This window comes from Acanthaster planci, linkage group LG06, assembly GCF_054643075.1.
Source record: "Acanthaster planci isolate LZ-2023a linkage group LG06, COTS_SCS, whole genome shotgun sequence".
NCBI lineage: Eukaryota > Metazoa > Echinodermata > Asteroidea > Valvatida > Acanthasteridae > Acanthaster > Acanthaster planci.
In genome coordinates, this window is record NC_141782.1 from 10,268,287 (window position 1) to 10,288,392 (window position 20,106).

Consider the following 20,106-nt stretch of genomic DNA (forward strand, 5'->3'; position numbering starts at 1 on the left):
ACGTCTTGGCCCGGCTCTTTTTAAAAATTGCTCTAGACGATGTTCTCCTACATGTCCTATGAAATATTATTTGATGTATTTGTACAGAGAAGAATTTTAGCAACGGTGTTCGACAGTTGGCAGGTAGAACTCCAATGATAAACTGCACAAAACTATAATGGATGACCTCTGAAATATTATTTGGGTTCTGCAGTGATCACTGTCTTAAGTAAATATACGGAAAAATGCAAACTTTTGTCGACTTATCCACTCCTCAAATGGTATCCAATATATTGCTCCTGGGTGTCTTCTTCTTTCACGGGTTAGGCTACCTGCCGTCAAGTCTCTTTTTAATTCCATGGTCCTCATTTCAGCCCTGTTGTGGTTTTTTTTTTTTGGTTCCTGACTGAAGGACAAAAACAGCAAATGCCTTCTGACGAACGGGATGGAATTGAACCAGACCAATGCCAGGAAAAAGGGGAACTAGGCGAGGTAGTAATTATCGTTACTAATATCTCACTTTATTTGACCCAAACATCGATGCCTTGCAACGCTTTATAAAAGCACCGACGTGGTTTTCCATTCTACTCGCTTGGACTTTTTCTGGACACAGCATACTTCAAACTCAACTACAAGAACTCCTTCAGCATGCATATTTACACGAGTATATTTCATCAGGTTTATAGCACCATTCTGGCATTAATTCTTTAGCACCATGGTGAGTAGAAAAAAAATGAACTGTGAAGCTGAAACGGAGGTATTTAGTTCTTGATCATTCTGCATAATGCCCGAAATATAGTTTCGAAAAATTTATTCACGGTAAACTACTTCATTCAATGGGTTTATCAAGAAAACTGCTCTTGGCTCACACTTCCACAGCAAAGACTGCTTTCAAATTTCCTTAAATCGTTCTTGAGCGTCCATTGATAGTGTTACACGTTTTCGGTTGTAGTTTGGACATGTGTCATCTGTCGATGTAGCTTTTGTCTCATTTTTGTGTGTGACGAAGGACGTGTTGTCTGCAGAAAATTCGTAGGGTTTGTCAGCAAACTATTCTCTACACCAGTTCGCCCTACTTCTAATTTTCTTGCAAATTGTTCCAATCTGAAATTTCATCTATCATGTGTATACTGTTTTAACACACGAACATGCCAAATATCCAACATCGCCGAATTACAGGCCAAAGCTTCATTTACACTTCTCGCTTGCCTCCTTCTTCTGATGTGCAAAAGAAAAAGACATCTACAGGGGACAAAATGAGGGGGAAATCCCAATTGTATGTTCCCATACGCCTCCACGGCCGAAATCACTCTAAATAATATTACCGGAACGCCGGACACCCGAAAAGAGAGAAGCTAGGCTCCACACACGCCTTTGCTACAGGCAGGAAAGCACTTCTTCTTCCCACATAGATCTTGCAGGCAATCAAGCTGCGAGCATTTCGATTCTTGCCGAGTTATAAAGGGTAGCTGCAATCAATTTGTTTTAGTACAGACCTTCAAATTGCACCTTTGTGTCTCAGTCAATCTTATGTTCAACTCTTGTTTCACTATTATAAAGGGTAATTCACCGCCATTTTGTTTTTATGCTAATGAGTATTTCCGTATTCATGAGCAAAATTGTGATGTCGTCCCGGGGAGCAAGCTTTGGTGTTTCATTGGTTTGTGCACAATAAAATGCTGCATTTTGGTAGATTTTGCGGGACTAATTTTTCTCTTCTTTGTTGATTTATTGTTGCTCATGTGTATAGCAATAATAAGGCATCAGTCCCTTTCTCAGAAACGTTTTGAGTAAGTAAATGAGTTCACAAGTTTTACTGATAAATTAATGCACAGAACATTGTCTTGCCTAGATATCGTCAAGGCAACAGGACTCTCAGTTGTCCAGGAAAGCAGTGATAATTCTTAGTGTTCAAAAATTATACTTTTAAATACATTTAACCAAATACGAGTGTCAAAGAGTTTTCACATACTGAAGAATAATACTGAGTTACAGAAAGGTTGTGTATAAAAAAAAATCATTGCAGCTACACTTTTGGGGAAAATTCTGTCAAATAAAATGAAGCCAGTCCAAAGTTCCAGCCAACAAATCTCAAAAAGGTCCAAAAATATAAGAGCGTGTCAATGTTTCCAACAGAATGGGAAAAAATAACAAACTTCGAAAAACTTACTTTAGCTATCGATCAATGTAAAAATGTGAATAATCACAAAATCTCAGAACCACTAATACTAGCACTACAAGACACATAAACCAGCAGGGAAAAACAAGAAAAAAAGGAATACATTAAAAACTAATAAAGGTCCTATGACAAACAGTTGCATAGTCCCTAACTGTATTTGATTGAACTAGTTCAGTTCGGCATCCCTTCCCTGAGTGTTTCTCTTGCGCGGTCTCTTGTTCTTGCGGGGTCGCGTGGAGCCTTTCTGTGGCCTTTTGGTGCTGCTGGTCGCCGGTCGCCGCCTGTTCTTGTTCGATCCCTTGGTCTTCTTCTTGGACTTAGCTTGGGGCCGGCCTTCTCTCACTGTCTCGGTCGGAGGTTCTTGAGTGGCGGTCTTTCAGAAGTAAAGAGAGTATAAATAAATAAAACTTTTCCACAGGGGGAAGATTTCAAGGAAAAAGCTCTTCGCCACTAATAATTTTGTTCGCAGCCGGTGTGTTTTGTGCGCATTCGGGGAAATATTCAAGGGCCAGTTTCTTGGAGCTGCTTGCCGATCAGCAGTAATATTTTCCAACCACTTTGTCGAAAACCCTCAATGAAGGTTTCAGACTGGAGAGATGGTTCAAAGAAGGGAGTCTGTATGCTTGCATGTAGAGCTGTTACAATGTCAGGATTAGGCAAACTCTTCGCCTTACTGCGCGCTTTCCGCGCCTTTCAGCTGTGGCTATTTAGGACTGGGGTTTCCTCCGCAAAAAATCAGGTTCACTTATATGAGGTCCCCCCATGTAGCGCAATGTTTATAACATGCCGGAATACAGTTGAGCAGACGGTCATTTAGGATGCTTAACCATGCAGAGAGCTCACGATGTAGCAAACGATGCCGGTTTGTCTCGTTTGACTGAAATCTATATTTGGTGTGTTTTAGTTGATTGCATCCATTAAAACACTTCAGTGAAGTCCTCGTCGGCCTGCTGAGTATCTACAGAAAATACCAGACAGTGTTGTGCTTACCTCATCGGAATCACACACCCTACAGCTGACCTTACAGAATTTGTGCATGAAGTTGGTATTTTGGTCGCAGTAGCCGCGCTTTGCCCACTTGGGGCACTGCTTGTGGGTGTCCGAACACTCTAAAAAAAGAAACGGCGGGAAAAATGCTGATCAGCTAACAAGCTTTAATAAATGATTCTTAACCTTCTGAAATATGTCTACCTGATAAATAATGGCACGCACTTTTGTTTTGTGAGTATACTGCTCCACCTGTTTAATTAATCATGGTTTAACTGGGATCACAACTTCCTAACTATCGCTGCCTTACGAAGTGTAAGGACTAGCCGTACAAATGACGAACCTATAAAACGTAACTGGGAAAATTCTGGCAAACTGTTTGTGTTTGCTGTCGTACTGAGTCTGCTGTCGAAAATGTAGTCTCCACATTGCTCTTGAAGTCACACATCGCCATTTTTCAACTGCATATACAACTTCCGGAACGTTCCTCGATAAAGCGTTTCAATTATACTGCACCTGTTGGACCTCTTCCACAGTTCCCGCAGCTCAGCGCACAGGCTTTCGCCAGTCCCAGTGGATTGGACAAGCAGTCGCCCCTCTTGGCCCAGACTCGGCAGTTGGCATCTTTATCAAAGCAAGCTGGAGCAAATAACAGAAAAAAAAGAACGCAGAGAGACTGAATGAGAACAGAATAGAAAAAAACATGCAATGCTCCTCAGCACCATCGAGACTGACTTGAAACGACTCTTCGAAATGTCACGACTCTAAATCAGGGGAAATATTTCCACTTGTCACGTGGTCGTTCTTGTGGTAGGGTCTCGTTTTCCATATTTATCAGTCAGTTGCTACAGTTGGTCTATGTTAGCTTGTCATTTATTTGATGCATAGAAAGTTTTTTCAAGGTGTTTTCATCAGGCCTAAGCGCCAACGGTTAATTGACTAAGTACGCAGTAAGAAGAATGTAAATGTTTTGATACGGCAAAACAAAAATCTTTAAACATTTTCATATACGCAGACATCAAAAGCCCAGGTTTCCAGACCACATTGTCTAATTTCTCAAGTTCTCACTCCCTGAGTTCCCACTCAAAAGGCTTACTTTTTCAGTCCACAAGTCAGACTCCAGAGAGGACTTGGGCTGAACATGGAATCTTACTGCACGGTACATATCTTGACTTTTGTTGCTCTAAGTTCTTCGTTGCCTGTCACTTGCTTGGATGTCTTACGCTTAAGATAAAGGGGTTACTATGGTTGCTGAGGTCGCTATAGCAGCCGCTGTTATCGCTGCCATATACCTGAAACTTCTGTGCCGTCAAGGCATGTATTGTCATTGTCGTTGTCATCGTCACTGTATTTTTACCATTATTAAGAGGCAACTGCAACAAGCCACTCACTGGGACAATAGCCGCAACTTTTCCTGCAGTGGTTCTTCATGTATCGCACATTGACGTGACAGTTGCCGTTTTGGTACCACCTTTGGCAGTGAGGGTGATAATCCCTACACACACCTGTAGGAGAGGAGTCAAACAGGTATTGAAAAGAGTCGGATATGAAGTACACGTGGGCCAATTACATGTACAACCTGCGGTGGGAGAGAAGTAAGTAAACATCATCCTGTTTGGCCAATAAACTCCCCGTTAAAGCACCCAATTTCTGCCTAACACCGAGCAGAAGAGTTGTGCTTACCGCAGCAGAAATTTTCACTAACCGTAAGCACTAGTTCACGCCGAGTATGCTTGGCGTGCTTGTGCTTACAGTTGCGCGCGCATGAACATTTCCACTTTTTTGTGACTACTTTAAGCAATTTTCGCCCGAGGTAAGTTCTGCATGCAATCGACAGAGCTTCCGTCAGCGTAAAATCGTATGCTTAACAGCGGCATGAAATAAGGCCCAACTGTTTGAAGGACGTCTAGAATAGAGAGCAATGTCACGCTGAAATTTTTTATTTTCAAATTACCAACTCAGCTGGTTTCTTTGAACAAGTTTGCTAATCATACACGTCTGCTCTACGGGGAAAGTAACACGCCTTTTAAACAGGCACGCACCGTCTGATTGAATGCCGGAATGTTGAAATGTTCTGTGAATATACAGAAAAGTAATCCTGCAGGTTTGGCTAATCTGTGCAAAGTATTTGAAGTACCACTGCCCTGGTACGCAGAATCTGATTGGGTCAGTTTTGCTGCGCAAGAAATTCGTATGTGTCTCGGGCTCTTATTGGCGCACAATCACAAGCTCACGTGATCTCCAAATCTCATAACAGCCTTGACATGTTTGTTTAACAAATACAAAGTTAAAGAAAGTACATGTATGCCATCAAAATGATTGAGAAGTGAGACACTTAGACCTGTATGGGTGGAAAAGCATGGCACAGCAGGATCGATTGTGGAAAATATCAAAACATGAAAATGAATAAGCGAGGGAGGGGGGACTTGCCGATGAATGACGAAGGGATGAAATTAATATGCGAAAAAGGCAGACAGATTTGACACTGATGAGAGAAAGCACAATATCCCTGAAAAAACTTCAATTTCATGAAATACAGCACCTTAAATGAATTGGTGAATTCAAGACTAAAAAGCCACGAATATCATCTCGCTTCACTTCAGATTTAATATGATTTTTAAAAAAATGTAAAGTCAACTCAATTATCAACGTTACTAACTCGTTCACATACTCTTCCGCATTCTCCCTCAGACTGTTCATAATTCTCAACACACTCACATTATGATTAACTTAAAGTCACCAACATTTTTAATACACTTTATTATAATCACGTATAATTACTGAAACAATTTGCAAGGGTACTAAATGACATTTTCACTATAGCAAAACTGGAGATTGTTAACATACGGCATTCCTTTCTGAACGTAACCAAACAGATGTTCATGATTTTCCCAGTGAATGTCATAAATCATCGTTTGTGATATGCAGGAACCTTAAATAATTGTTTTCAACAAAACCACATCTTTTAAATTATACCCTTAAATGTTTGCTTTTCGTAACGCGCTCTTACACCTCATGTGACAAGGCCAAGGTAATTCGTTAAGTTTGCAAAAACTTCACAGTACTGAAAAGTCTAACCATGAAGACATGAAAGTGTGCCATTTTAGACACCATGCACAACTTATCAGTTTATGAGCTTTCTTTTTCTGGGTATGGCTTCTTGGAAGCCGTTATTTCATGGCCTCTTGTTGCAAACTCAACTTTTATTGATACAGAGCATATCGTCAAACAGTTTCCTCTAGAAAATGTCACCCTACGTCACGGTAGGCCTGCACTGTATATACCTCCCGTGCTATTTAATTCAGCCGGCGTCGACTCGTTTAGGGCGGGTGCAGGCGGTGGCGGGGCTCGGTCGTACACTCCACAAAAGCCGCAACTCAGCGGGCAGTTGGACCTCATCCATCGGGAGTTGTCGCCCCTGCAGCCCCCGCCGTCGGCGAGCCTCTTGCAGCGTCTGTAGTGGTCCAGGCACCCTGATTCGTCGAGGAGGAAGTAGTTGAACAGTGGTTGAATTGGATAGAAAGTGACAGCTGTCAGTGGCATACGATTACAAATATTAACACTGTGGGAACAATAATGAGTGCTACAGCAGAAGCCATCTTGGTTACTCAACTGTTAAGGAAAAACACTCAGACTAACATTTGAGATGCTCAAAGAAGATTTAAGTAAAGCAGTAAAACAAAAATAAAAAGGTTAATTGACATTTGTTTGAGTATTTGGAATAAAAAAAGCTTTTCAGACTTCTATTGATGCTGATTAAACAAGTGCATATTAAAGCAGGACTTTCATTTAAAGTAAACGCAAAGGACAAGTTACATGGCGCCAAACGGAAACAGGGGTGCAAAATTAGAAAGTTACAAAGGAAAAAAAGGGACCAACGTGGACTGAGTGAATAGCCGAACGAATCCAGATGTACACGAAGGAGACAGGCGCATACGGCTCTGTAAATTGACCGCGTTCATCTGAAAGCTGATAAATTGGGTAGCGGAGAATAACCAAAGCAAGCTGTTTGAGCAAAGTAAATTAACAAAAAAAAGCAAACTATTTATGTGCTGTAAACAAAAATAAAAGGTGAAATACAAATACTGTGTACGAGCAAACTATTATAATACATATTCAGTCAAATTAAACAACAGAGGTTAAAAGAGAAATTAGGAATTCACTACATCACAGCAGCCTATGATCTGGGGGATATGGAGGGGGCTATAGCTTGTTAATGTCAAAGGATATTTTTCACCAGACTGTCAGAAGACGAGCCGTGTCTCACTGGCCGACGACCACTTAGTGTACCTGGCAGGGTTTTTCGTTCGTGACAGCGCTGACAGGTTTTGCGACAGTAGACGTTCATCCAGCCGGGGTTGTACTGACAATCTCCCTTGGCGGCCCACGCCGGACATCTCTGATAGGAATCGGTGCAGTCTGAGACACAACGAACAGTCGGTCACATTTCCTTCACTTGAAAACTGATTCAATAAAGAGCCTCGTGAATAAAATCTGATTTTACCCACGTGGCTGATCCAGAGCTAAATTTACGGGTTGGACAATAATTATTTTGAGGGTGGCCAAACATACTGGAAGTCGTTTATGAACCTTTTTATGGCTCTATTGAGGGTTGAGGCACACACGCAGAAGGGAATGCAAAATGAAATCCCCCGGCCAATCACCTCACTCTCATTTTTTTTCAAAAACAACAAAAACACTTTCCCCTTTTGGGGGTTGGGATATGATCCCACCCCCCCATCTGCCAATATTTACTATACACGACTTACAATTCTTTGACTTCCGATGTCTGGTTTTGTGATAGTCTCGAGTACAACAATGCCTATCAGCTCCGTGAATGGAATTTTTTTTTGACACAAAACTGAGCCAAAAATCTGCCCTCCCACCAGCCAGGGGAAGTTACGATAAGTACCGACAGACGGTGGCATGTACCTTGGTGTGCCTCCTCGACCTCGCCCGGGCAGGCGTCGCAGCTCTTTGGGCAGTTCTTCTCCATCCATTCGGTGGCGATGTCGCACTCGCCGTTCCCGGCCCAGAGTTTGCAGGTGGTGAATCGATCCGCGCATTTGTTCCGCTGCTTGGCCGTGGGAGCTACGGTAGAACCAGAAGGAAGTGGAAATGAGAGCTGAAGAGGTTTAACCTTATCAAAATGTGACACTGAAATTTGCAAGGGACATCCACTATGAAGTGGCGAAATTATAACAGTAACTCCCCCCCCCAAATAAAATAAATAAATAAATAAACTGTTTAGTCTGCATAACATTACCCGTCATTCTATGCGGTCAAGACTACCAACGTATTGGCAATGGATACTTTATTTTATAGTATTCGCAATCCACATCTTAAAGCAAACTAGTCTATTCCAAGCAATAATATTATCATCAATGATTTATTACTGATTACAAATCATGATACCATTAATGGGAACAAACGTCTCGTTCATGACAATTTTCTAGTTCTCTCATTTTCCGTAACACAAATGAGACCGTTTCGAAACAACATGTAGCGGTAGCACTCCTCACTGATTGGCGGGAAAGCCTGTGATTGCGTAATGCGAGGGAATCTTGAGCGTACTAACTAATGTTGTTGGCAGAAAGCAGACGAGAAAAGCCAGCAATGCTTACTGTATGCCAATATGCCAACGAGCAGCAGCCGCTATGGGCAATGCCGGCAACTTTAATACATGCAGATAGCGTTTTTGCGTTCAAGTTTCGGACTTTCTTTCACCCAATTACCTGTCGTCAGAACAGTTGCCATGGAACAGTAACCGCAACTGATTGGGCATTTGACCCTCATCCACTCCTCGTCGTGTTGACAATCGCCCTCTTGTGACCAAATGTTGCACAGGCTGTGCCGGTCTTCGCACGGGGGAGTACCTGTGTATTGTGTGTGGTCACGAGGTTGTACGCAAAGCATCCCAATGTTTTTTCAAGGGTTAGATGACCAAGGTTTAGATTGTTAGAGTTTTTCGAAATTGAAATTGTGGTCCCTTTCTTCCTTCCTCCGCAGTGATGTGTCTAGCCAGCATGCTGGTTAGCTTTACATGTGTTTGTGCGTTTCACAAAAATGTAAATTGCAACTTTTGTGTCATGTCTCATCAGTTCACATTAACAGGCGTGCCTTGGATCTGTCATTTGTTGTTTTGTTTGTTGGGTGTTTGTTTGTTTGTTCGTTTCATATTTTATTCTTCCCGGAATGTTTGTGTACATGACTGTGATCTTTCTGCACTCTATAAAGCTAATTTCAAAAGAGAAATGAGTTGTTCCACAGCAAAACGAAACTGCATTTCAAACAATTGGAAACCAAAATACGGCAGCAACATAAGGGATATGAAAACGCGAAAGCAAGCGAAGAATAGTTTTCTTAATTGGGGAGTTATGTCAATCAAACCACACAAATCTAGCTCAATCGCTGATCAGTAACTATGGAGGGGGGATAAAACAAGACCCACGGGTGTACAACACGCATTGCATTGCTGGCCTGGAATCTCCGGAGGTTTCAAAGTTGTCCAATTGATGAAATTCTCAAATAAGTTCGTCCTCACCGTCCAAACATTCGGTGTCGTTTGCAGAGATTCTTAGCCAACGGTCGAGCGCACGTCCCCACGGGTCCCTCATGCTACAAGTCTGCCATAAGTCATGCAGTCTCGAGTTGAGTCAGAGCGCCGTTCACTCAGTGCTTCATTTGGAGTGCGACAGCCTTGTCATTTTTCATTGGTCTGTTATGACCTGTACGCGAAGGGACTTGTGATCAGACTTGTGTTGGACTATCGGCAACTGTCAGCTGCTCTAACCTTGGGCGAAGTGTATTTGACATGCATGTGCGTATACGGTGATTTCCTTGTGTTTTTAGAGGCTTGTGGATGTCCTTCAAGGTATACACGTAAGTCTAGCGAGCGCTTCACTATGAGCGCTCCATTCACTGCACGGTTAAACTGCGAACAACACGAAGCAGGCCATGCGAGTTATTATAATTATCACCTCATTCATTCTATCTACAAAGTATAATCAAGTGGTCCTACAAGTCTCGAATCCAAATGTCCAATCCAATTGTCTAAGAATTATCAAAGAACATTATGAACTAAAAAAAAAAGGTTTGAAAGTTTCCGTTCGGAGATAACAAATAGCAAAGATTCGTTGTCTTTTTCTCTTCTACTTTCTCGAAATGTATGCATATTCTAAGGCAATTCCGTCCAGGTTTCCTCCCACGGACTGGTAAAATTTAAGACGTATCGCATCGGACTGACCTTTGACCCCCGTGACCCGTTCATCAATGCACATGCCGCAGCTCTTTAGACATCGCTTGTACATGAAGTCGGGCTCCCTGGTACACCGCCCATTGTCCGCCCACTGGTCGCATCGCCTCATCTTGTTCTGACAAATCTGGCGGCGGCGAGCAGGTGGCTTCTGGGTGCCAGACCCGTCTGTGGGACATTGAAAAAAGGCAAAGGTACATTGCTAAGGAAACTTGCAGACGAATTTATATCTTTATGTGCACCTTACGGGTGATGCCTACCACCTACGTTCTAGTGTGGATGAGAATTCGACTTCGATAACGTTTTCATAAGCAAAATCCTTTTAGCTTGCATTGCCCAATATTAAAACTAAGTCTGTGTTAATAGTCCTAGCATGTACGTGTAATTTAATAAGCGTGATTTGAAAACTCCTTTTCAAATCTGCTTCTTATTCAGAAAACCCGTCAATACCCCCTCCCCCGAATTCCATTCTTCGTAGACTCACTTTGTTTTCAAATTAGCGGCTCGCATATCTTAATTTTGCTTCGATAATGTGCAAAACTTGCACATTATCACAAAACCTGCACGAGGCTGTGGATGTTTTTATGGATAAACTTGTTTTTGTCACAAAACTGGACCGTTTCGAACTGACTGAGAAAACAGACACATAACAAAGAAAGTTGTGCAAATCACTATACTCTGAAAACAGACCGTTTCCGAGATTCCACCATCTTTGTGATCTCAGGGTAATCCTATGACCCTCGTTGCGGCATACTGCACTCCATCATTCTCAGAATACAGCAGCTTGATTGGATTTATTCCGCTGCAAGGCCCCATGAATTTCCATATGACCGCGCAGATCGCAGCCACCGTAAAACGACCCACACAATCACCTGTCTCTGTGGTAGTGTCGTCCCAAATTTCCACGGTAACCCCGGTCTTGTTTGCACATCTCCAACAACTAAGGGCGCAGTTCTCCATCATCCACTCCGGGTAGCTCTGGCAGACGCCGTGTCTTGCCCAAATATGGCAGAGGGGATGCAAGTCCCGGCAATCTGGAAGATGCCGTTTGTTACATTTCCATGCCCGAAAGACAACATTCTTGACAAAATTATTCAGTACTAAACAAATTGGTACAAAAACCTCACTGTCACAATGCTTAAAGCACATTGGCTCCGCAAGAGAACAAGCAATCTTCCTGCATTGAATACTTTGAGGACAGTATGCGTCACGTGCCCGGTACCGGCAGCCTCGAAATAGCTACGCTTAAACGTAAGAACTGTTAGAAGACTACAAAGAATCAATTTATAGTACACGTATTTGTTACAAGGTTCCAGATCTCTGTAAGGAAGAAAATGATAAAAGAAAGTAACACGTCTATACACCCTTCTGATTCCAGACACTCTACAAACGAGTCCTTAAATGACTTCTTAACTCCTGTTCACACAAGAACTCTGTATTTTCAGTCAGTCCCCACACTCTTTTACGACATCTCTGTCTCTGTCTTCTCTCCCCTTCATTTTCCCCTTCAAATTCACCTGTTATTTCTCAATCACTCCCGCATATAAACAGCTTTTCTTATTTTAATTGTGAAAAGCAGATAAAATCAGAGAAAGTCGGAGCAAATGTTAAGAATTACAGAGGGAAGTATGGCGTTTGCAACAGCAGGTGATACGAGGAAAGCGCAGCTGGAAACAAAAGCAGTGATGGGTGGGGAGAATTAGACAGCGTGAGAAAAAGTTTGGTGAGTGATGTGGTGTCAACAGCATTTGGCTAGGTACAATGAACGCTACATGGTATATACGCGGATGAATACCGTAACAAAGGAGAGTGGATAAGGGTATTGCTTCAAAGTAAACCGAGGTTGACTATTTTGCCAAGATTTCTGGGTTCTTCTCGCTATCAAAATGTTCTTGAATTTCATTAAAAGTCATACTACTTTTATCCATATGTTGGAGCCATTTAACGGAGCACTGCGCACTAATATTGTTTCTATCGTATCAATTTTGTTCCTACTAGAGTTAAGCCTGAGAAAAATTACAGGACCTCGCTTCGTTTTCGATTGAATCACGATGGCCTACTCTTAAATAAGGCGAACTATACAGGCTCTAATGCAAAAGCAAAAGCATAGCTTCAATATTACAAATTTTCTGTTTGACTTGTACCTCCTAGAATTTCAGACACAAATACTTGATTTCAGACTGCTACTATCCTGTCCCTTCCTCCAGGGGAAGGGGAACTTTTGGGAAGGGGGATCACCATATACCTCCATCACCGACAGTATGGTCGCGATCCGTCTCGACGCAGACCCCACAACTCTTGTGGCACGTCTTCTTCATGTACTCGGGATTGTTGTAGCATTCCCCCAACTGGGACCAATCACCGCACAGCGGACTGTCATCGTAACATTCTGGAACGGCCAAAAGTAAGTGCATCGAAAGACAAAGTTAAAAGTCTAACTCGAGTCACATTTTTGGAGACTCGACTTGACTCGAGTCACCTCAAGTAATGGCCTCGACTTGATTCGAGCCTAACATAAAATTCGGTTGACTCGTTGAAAGAAAGCATCAGTTTCAAGCGTCGGTTTAATACAAGAAAACGATATACGCAAAAGCACTTGTGAATCAACTTAAGATTAAAATTAAAATTGTGGATATAGAATCCAGGCCGTTGAAATATAAAACTTGAAAACGCATTAAGTGGAAAGGCGATTTCTTTACGTCTGACACGTCGATGCGCAAACGTCGAGTAGCATCGTCAACATCGCTTTGTTAAGGTGTTTCTTACAACTTTTTCCACCTTCCTGTTTATTTGTGGACAACGGCCTGCAGAGGGACCTTCTCCGGGGTACAGTTCCTTACTAAAATGATGACCAACCTCTTCTGGCATGTACATCGTTGGGAGCTTTGCAGTAACCGCAGCTCATCTTACAGTTGTAGCTCATGAAATCCGGGTTACGGTCACACTCGCCATGTGACGACCATTTCTCACAGTTGTTGGAGTAGTCCCTGCAATCTGAAGGATACTGAAACACATTGGTGTTCATTCATAACGAAGAGAACAGTCATTACCACACAATTTCTTGTATACAAAGAAAGGAAGAAATCCGATTTGGACACTTGCTGTAAAATCCATGTTGTGCTTAACAGGAATACGACAAAGTGTGTTTAGAAAGCTTTCTTGATAGGATGGACGCATTAGGGAGCCAAATGAATTGTTTTTACATGGAGCCATTATGGGAAGGCTGGAAATTTTTTTCGGCTTGTCTATTTTCTAAACAATTTTAGAGCTTGATAAGGTCGATGCAGCTGAGGTTGGGGACGAGCCAGCTGACCTCTCCCTAGCCCTGGGCCCTCTGGACCAGGTTGAAATCACCGTGCTCACCTCCACCGGAATACTCGGCCTTGTTGCAACTTTCGCAGCTAAACGGGCAATACTTCTGCATCCAGACGCTGCTACGGCGACACTCGCCCATGATGGCCCAGGTTGGACAGTTGTCCTTGTCAGTGTCGTAGCACGCTGATGTAAACGAAATCAAAGTGAAATTGAGAAACAGACAGAATAGATAAAAAGATAGATATAGATAGAAAGTATATAATGAGTCATACTTTCGAAGAAGGGTGCTGTCTTATCTTAATTTTTTCACAAACCGTGTATTCACTATTCATGCACAGAAAAAATTAACAAATGTACCGTAGTTTATACAAAATACTACGATCAAGGGCGAATCTGGGATTTTCAGAAGGGGGGGGGCAACTAGCAGGGTCAAATGTGAGCGTGCAGAGCGAATCCCTTAGTCAGAATGTAAATGTAACGGAGCCCAATTAAAATTCATTGTCGAGCAGGCGGTTGGGGGCGCACCCGGTGCGCTCCCGCCCCCCCCCCAAAAAAAATCAGCCAATGTACAACTTGTAAAAAATGTACAGAGCATGTCTTAAGCTACACATCAAATTTCAATTATAAAAATTAACTACTCTATGGCCGGGGTTTGAAGGGATGAAATCCGTCTCTGGCTGTGGGGCGGCCAAACGTAAAGTCATTGTGAAAATGATTTCCTTACCTCCACATCTGTAGAGTGCCGTGATGCGGTAGACATCAACGTAGCTAAAGTCGTTCCTAGTTCCCGGCTCCTCGTAGGTCGGGTAAATGGTGCCGATAGTCTGGCCGCCGTTCTTGCTGAAGGCGTAGGTCGGATAATGCATGAGGGACAGGTAGTCGTAGCCAGTGTCGAGTAGTGTGACGTCACGGCGGGAGTACTTAGCGAAGTTGTCCCACATCTCTGTCAAGAGGACGAAAAAGAGCAAGAGAAAAAAGGGTCGAGGAATTATGAGAGAATCAGAGAGGCATTACGGTGCAAACATTAAATTTATCATTAATTGAATTTAGTCGATATTGCAAGAGACACTAAGAAAACGCGTATGTGCTCAGAAGCGAGGCTAATTGTGCTAAAGGTCTAATTTCCATCAGAAGAAATTTGTTTAAAGGCCTAAAGGCCCTTAACTCCAGAGTAGCATTGGCAACTTGCGGCTTGGGTTATCTACGTTTGAGGTACATAAGACCAAAAGCAAAAGCAAAAGAGGGCGTACTTTTGTCGATATTCTGCCAGTATAGGACCACATAGTTGTCCCTGTCTGGTCGGTTGTGCTCGTGTCTGAAGCCAAGGGCATGCATCAGCTCGTGGATGATGGTGCCTCGGCTGTTTTTGCACGTGCCTCCGATCGAAACCGTCTGGCGCCCCCCTCGCCGGCCAATCATCGACCAGCACCTGAAGAATATCACGAACGAAATCATTAGACTTGAAAACTTTCAGAAATTTCGCCTCTCCATGCACAAAAAGCAAGTGAAAACGTCAGGTATTTTGATGTGATGACAAGCGACATAATCACACTTTGCTTTGAAAAGAAGCCACGATTGAAAACAAGTAAAAGATGGTGGCTCGTGCACCATAACTAGGGGTCTCGCTGTACGGTTCAATTTTCCGGAGTGCTCGAGATCTCATTTCTGAATTGGGCAGTCAGTGGATTTGATCAGTCAAACAATGCAATTATCTCTTCCTTCAATGGGGGAAGACAAAGGCGTCAATCTGAGTGGTGGGCGCGCATGGCCCCGCCCTCCACGCCTAGTCCCCTCCCCTAGTCTCATGTATCCACAAGGCACACACGCAGCTGCCCTTAATGGGACAGAAGCCAGAATTTTGGCAAAACAGGACATTAATCAACCACCGTCCAAAACTGCACAACCTCACCCTTCACCCTCCGTGATTACGATGTAATCTCGTTCGATAGTCCGGGGTCGGAACCGAATACACGTCTTCTCGTGGAATCGTTGCATCGCTGAGAGAATGAACACTCTCTGTTCAGTAGCTTAAAAAAGGAGCAGAAGGAGGAACCAAAGATAACAGGTGTCAATATCAGATTAGACGCAAATACGGGCGTTTCACAATAGTGCACCTCAAAGAGTTTGCAACGCACTAGCCAATCAAGATGAGCAAAATCTGTGGACCCGTGCGCGTTTGGAAAGGGTCGACAGATTTCGCGCATTGTGATTGGCCAACGCGTTGCAAGCTCTTGGAGGCGCACTATTAAGAATCGTTCGTATTGAGCAGCTGTTAATGGCGAACCTCTAATACAAAGCGCTGATATTATGTCATTGTTAATATTCCTTTAAAAATAATTAAGTAAGTCTAAAAAGGGTAAATTTTAATTTATTGAAAAGCACAATGCTGCGAGGCGCAGTAAAGGACATTTTTCTTTACTTCATGCGCAAAACATATAAATAAAAAAAATCGATAAAGTTAGCACAATGAAATAATCATATCTGGAAGTTTATAGCTGATCTAGGACGATTACAGCCGACTTTCCAAGGATGGTGTTTCAGTTCGCTTAGTGCCTTTTGTATATGAAAGTTTGGAGGCATATCCATACGCTTTGTTATGGACAAGTGGCCCCTATTACTTAAGTACAGTTCGAAATAGATTCGAACCCTCGAGAACGAAGAACAGCACACATGTGTAAAAATGCTGGGGGTTGCCCATCACGATTCAGCACCCCGTTTGACCCCCCCTGCTTTCCTGGGCTGCCCTCAGCTTATACTGCAATGGTGCAATAGTCGGCAGTACTAAGGGTTGCGAATCAAAGCTTAGCCTAGTCCTGAGCCCTGATATTCATTAACGTCAGGGCAAGACTGTCCTCTGAAGTTCAAATCCAGGACATGACGCAATGACTTCACAACAAATTGTGAAAACTTCCCCAATGTCTCTCTAGGGCCTTTCGAATACACTGTTTCAGATTACTGGCTTCGCAGTAACAGCATTTTCATATCAAGATAATTGGTGGCGGAAACATCAGACCTTTACCTTGGCAGAAAAAGGGGATATCAGCGTGAGTGATTTCCCAGTGCTGGGGACTGTCTGCCCTGCCCATGGCAGGGGGAAAACACTTAAGTAAGTTGTCAAATTTCAAAGCCACCATGGCTTAGACCCCAACCCCTATCTCGCGTCAAGGGTGTTTTATTTTCAGTGTTAAGATTCAGGATTTATTCTGAAATCCTGGAATCTCTGGCGTTGTCGCTGAGCCATTACTAAGCCACTAAGTCTCAGGAAACATCCAGGAAGCTTTACTTCGAAGTTATCGTTCACCATGTTGCACATGTATCCCTGACATTTTCAACTCAAAGTGCTCCGTATTTTGTCAGGGCCGTATGCAAGTTAAAGCTACAACGCCAGCATCAATTTAAATTTACCAATTTCTGTCCAGACGTACACTGATCACACAGGCTGTAAATTTTCACGCATCGAAGGTTTAGTTTCCACATTTTGGGGGATACATTACACAATCTTTAAAATGCTCGTTCTCGGGGAAAGGGAAGTTTTGAAAATGTTTTCAGCACGCATCAGGAAAGTTTAATAAGGCTTCAGATTTTCTCCAAGCTAATCATTCTATGCAAAACAGTGATCACAAGTATAACAAGTTAAAACCAAATTGAGCAAGATTTAATCGATATATTTACCAAAGGAGAACTCGCAGTGCAGTGAAAGCGATATGCCGCGTGATATTTGGCATTTTATGGCCCAGTCACACAAACGAGCAGTTACTTAAAGTGTTGACAGAAAGTGAACGCTAGGCTAAATGCATGACGGAAACCCTCTCAGTTATGACGGCAACCCTCTCGATTATGATGTCCACTCAATAACATTAGTACCCCACGTGATGAGCATGCGCTCACCCGTGACAGCCACCCTGTGACGTCATACCTAACAACACCGGTGACTGGCCAGAATAATCTGTCTCAGCTCAGAGCGGTATCCGGGTTTGAAACTTACTCAGTTTTTTTAAACACGATGATTTACAGCCCCAACACGCGGTTTATTCGCTCTCGTTGTAAACAGCCTTGTAGGAAACCAGTGTGTTTTATGTTTTATCGTGTCCTCACTGCAAAATATCGCGCGATATAGACTTCAACGCAAAAAATCCATCAACTGTTTCCGTTTATCGCTTGGATGTGAACACTGGCCGTCTAAACTACAAACGGCAATAACGCATCAGCTTGAGGAAGCCAGCAAATCAACTTCCCATAGACGAGCCTGAGTGAGTTAATGCTGGCCGTGGCCAAGTATTGCGGGCACAGCCTGTTAGCACTTACAAAAGTAACCATCGATTACGTATGGTACCACGCCTCCTGGCCATAACCTCCGCCTGTCCGTTATTGCATTCCGTCGTTTCTGTAGGAAAAGATCATTCCAAAACGATGGTTATTCGACTGAATCAGGTTTATAACCCATTGAGCGTGGTTGGGAAAGGGGGGGGGCGCAAGGCCATTTCACGGTCAAGTGGCAGGATTCTCTGAATTGAGGAAGGATGTGCAGGCAGGCCTTCATTGTGATTGGCTGCGACAATGACATGAACTCGCTATTTTTGTAGCGTGCACCGTCGCTTGAAAACGTTGTATATTTTGTTGCCTTGTCGTTTTTTTTTCTGCTGGGAATTTCCCTGAGTTATGAAACATTATTGTCCAACAGACATTTTGTTGCAGGGGGTAAAGTCTTGGTGAAGCGGATTTTGCTTACTAGATGGAGTTTAAGTTCAACCCTGTGGTAGTCGTTATACGTAAGATGAGAATAGGTGACGTCCCCAGTCAAAAATGACTTTTTCCCTCTAAGCTACCCCAAGGGTGGACCCAGACCAATTTTTCGGGGGGGGGGGAAGGAACAAGTAAGCAGTATCCCCGGTTCACTTTTGCATTTGCTGATCGCACCAGTCACAAATAGGGGCCTAGTAGGTGCTCAAAACAATTTCATGGACAAAATGGCTCTTTCCATTCAAAACCATCTCAATTTAAGCCTCTTAACATCTGAACTCTTATTGATTAAAAAAACAAAAAAAAATCTTCATTTTTTGGGGGGGTGGCCCCGCCCCCCCTGGCTACCCCAAGCTGTTTGGCCGCTTTTAATAGGTAAATCTAACCTCGACTGTTGTATAAATACAGGAGAAAGATACGGATATCGCCCACTCAGAAACCCTCTTGTCTAATTTTAGTGCATTGGTTCTGGCAAGTCCGCCCTTATCCAGCCGGCACGTTTCTGCTGCCTGTAACTTCGACCTCAACCCTCAATACCCGGATGTCACGCCGCGCCACTCGCACCCGCCGCCAAATATAGCTACCGGGGAAACCTCGTTTCGCTCTGTATACGTTTTGGGCTTTGCGGGCGAGGCCCCACGGGCCACGAGGAGAAACAGCTGTACTATGCTGTACCCAACCCGATGTTATTTGTTCACGATTGCTGTCGCGATAAGCTGGCTGAAAGATTGAATTTCCAGTCTGGGGGCCGACGTAATTTTTAGCAAGCCCGCTTCGCTCTCGCAGACCAGATGATTCGTTATCCATGTGGTCGCATGGGATGCCATCAACGCACGCGGGAAGACAGACGACTTATGAGAGTTTGAATCCTCACTGGATGTCTTCTCTGTCAGACCCTAACTTTTAACAAGCATTATTTAGGAGTTATTTAAATACCCTATCGAGGGGAAGCAATTCCCGTCCGATGACAGATACAGGGGTGTCGCATGCCTCGGATGAAGGCGATAATGGCCTACAAATTGAATTTTGTTCTGCGCCATCCTGGAACCTAGATTTGCTGAACCGCTGTTAGTCTGCACAAACGGTTGAATTTATTGAACGAAATCCATACAAACCTTTGTCTCATGTATGTTTCAACTTGCCCGAAAATAGCGCGAAAGTATCGCCCGTAAAACCTCTGCTATTTTCGAATCAACCTAGTTTCCCTTGCGGCTTTTGAAACCAATTTAGCTTTGCCTAGTTCTTTACGCTCACCCTTGTTTGATTGGCTGTGGGGTCATATATATCACCATCCACGATAAAGTGATTCTTCTTTCCCTCTGCAATTTCTGTAGTTAAAAAATGTACAAAAAGGTTATTTAAGTGTCGGTCTTGGGAAGGAGAATGTATTGGCAATTGCCAAGTCGTTGTTTACCAAATAATGGTTCTTATTACGAACACAAAAATGATGACAGGATGGAATCTGGTAATTATTAGGCCTACATGTATTACAAAAAAGCAGCAGCATAAGAGTAGTCTTCAACAGAAATTATAACATCGTCGATATGATGCAAAATGTAAGAAGATTATAGCGTCAGGCGTGAAAAAAAATGCACACATTGACCACGTCTCGATAATCAAGCGATCTAGGAATAATGTGGCGCGTATATCC

At 43.1% G+C, this 20,106-nt stretch overlaps 1 protein-coding gene across 3 annotated transcripts in view; it reads right to left on the bottom strand.

Moving 5' to 3' along the window:
* Nucleotides 1–478: 478 nt before the first annotated feature.
* The window catches only part of LOC110975648 (uncharacterized), a 33,036-nt gene continuing 13,408 nt past the window's right edge, over nt 479–20,106 (bottom strand). For 2 of the 3 annotated variants that reach the window (XM_022228296.2, XM_022228295.2), the window contains 18 exons: nt 19,710–19,783; nt 18,021–18,099; nt 15,625–15,742; nt 14,966–15,144; nt 14,440–14,658; nt 13,764–13,898; nt 13,257–13,394; nt 12,646–12,789; nt 11,273–11,434; nt 10,392–10,568; nt 8,881–9,021; nt 8,078–8,236; nt 7,436–7,564; nt 6,430–6,618; nt 4,537–4,650; nt 3,662–3,784; nt 3,149–3,267; nt 479–2,531 (listed from right to left, as the gene is read on the bottom strand). In XM_022228296.2, coding sequence (XP_022083988.2) covers nt 2,325–2,531; nt 3,149–3,267; nt 3,662–3,784; nt 4,537–4,650; nt 6,430–6,618; nt 7,436–7,564; nt 8,078–8,236; nt 8,881–9,021; nt 10,392–10,568; nt 11,273–11,434; nt 12,646–12,789; nt 13,257–13,394; nt 13,764–13,898; nt 14,440–14,658; nt 14,966–15,144; nt 15,625–15,742; nt 18,021–18,099; nt 19,710–19,783 — 2,606 coding nt within the window. In that variant the 3' untranslated portion in view covers nt 479–2,324. The remainder of the gene's footprint in view (nt 2,532–3,148; nt 3,268–3,661; nt 3,785–4,536; nt 4,651–6,429; nt 6,619–7,435; nt 7,565–8,077; nt 8,237–8,880; nt 9,022–10,391; nt 10,569–11,272; nt 11,435–12,645; nt 12,790–13,256; nt 13,395–13,763; nt 13,899–14,439; nt 14,659–14,965; nt 15,145–15,624; nt 15,743–18,020; nt 18,100–19,709; nt 19,784–20,106) is intronic. The other variant, XM_022228298.2, reaches the window with a different exon arrangement.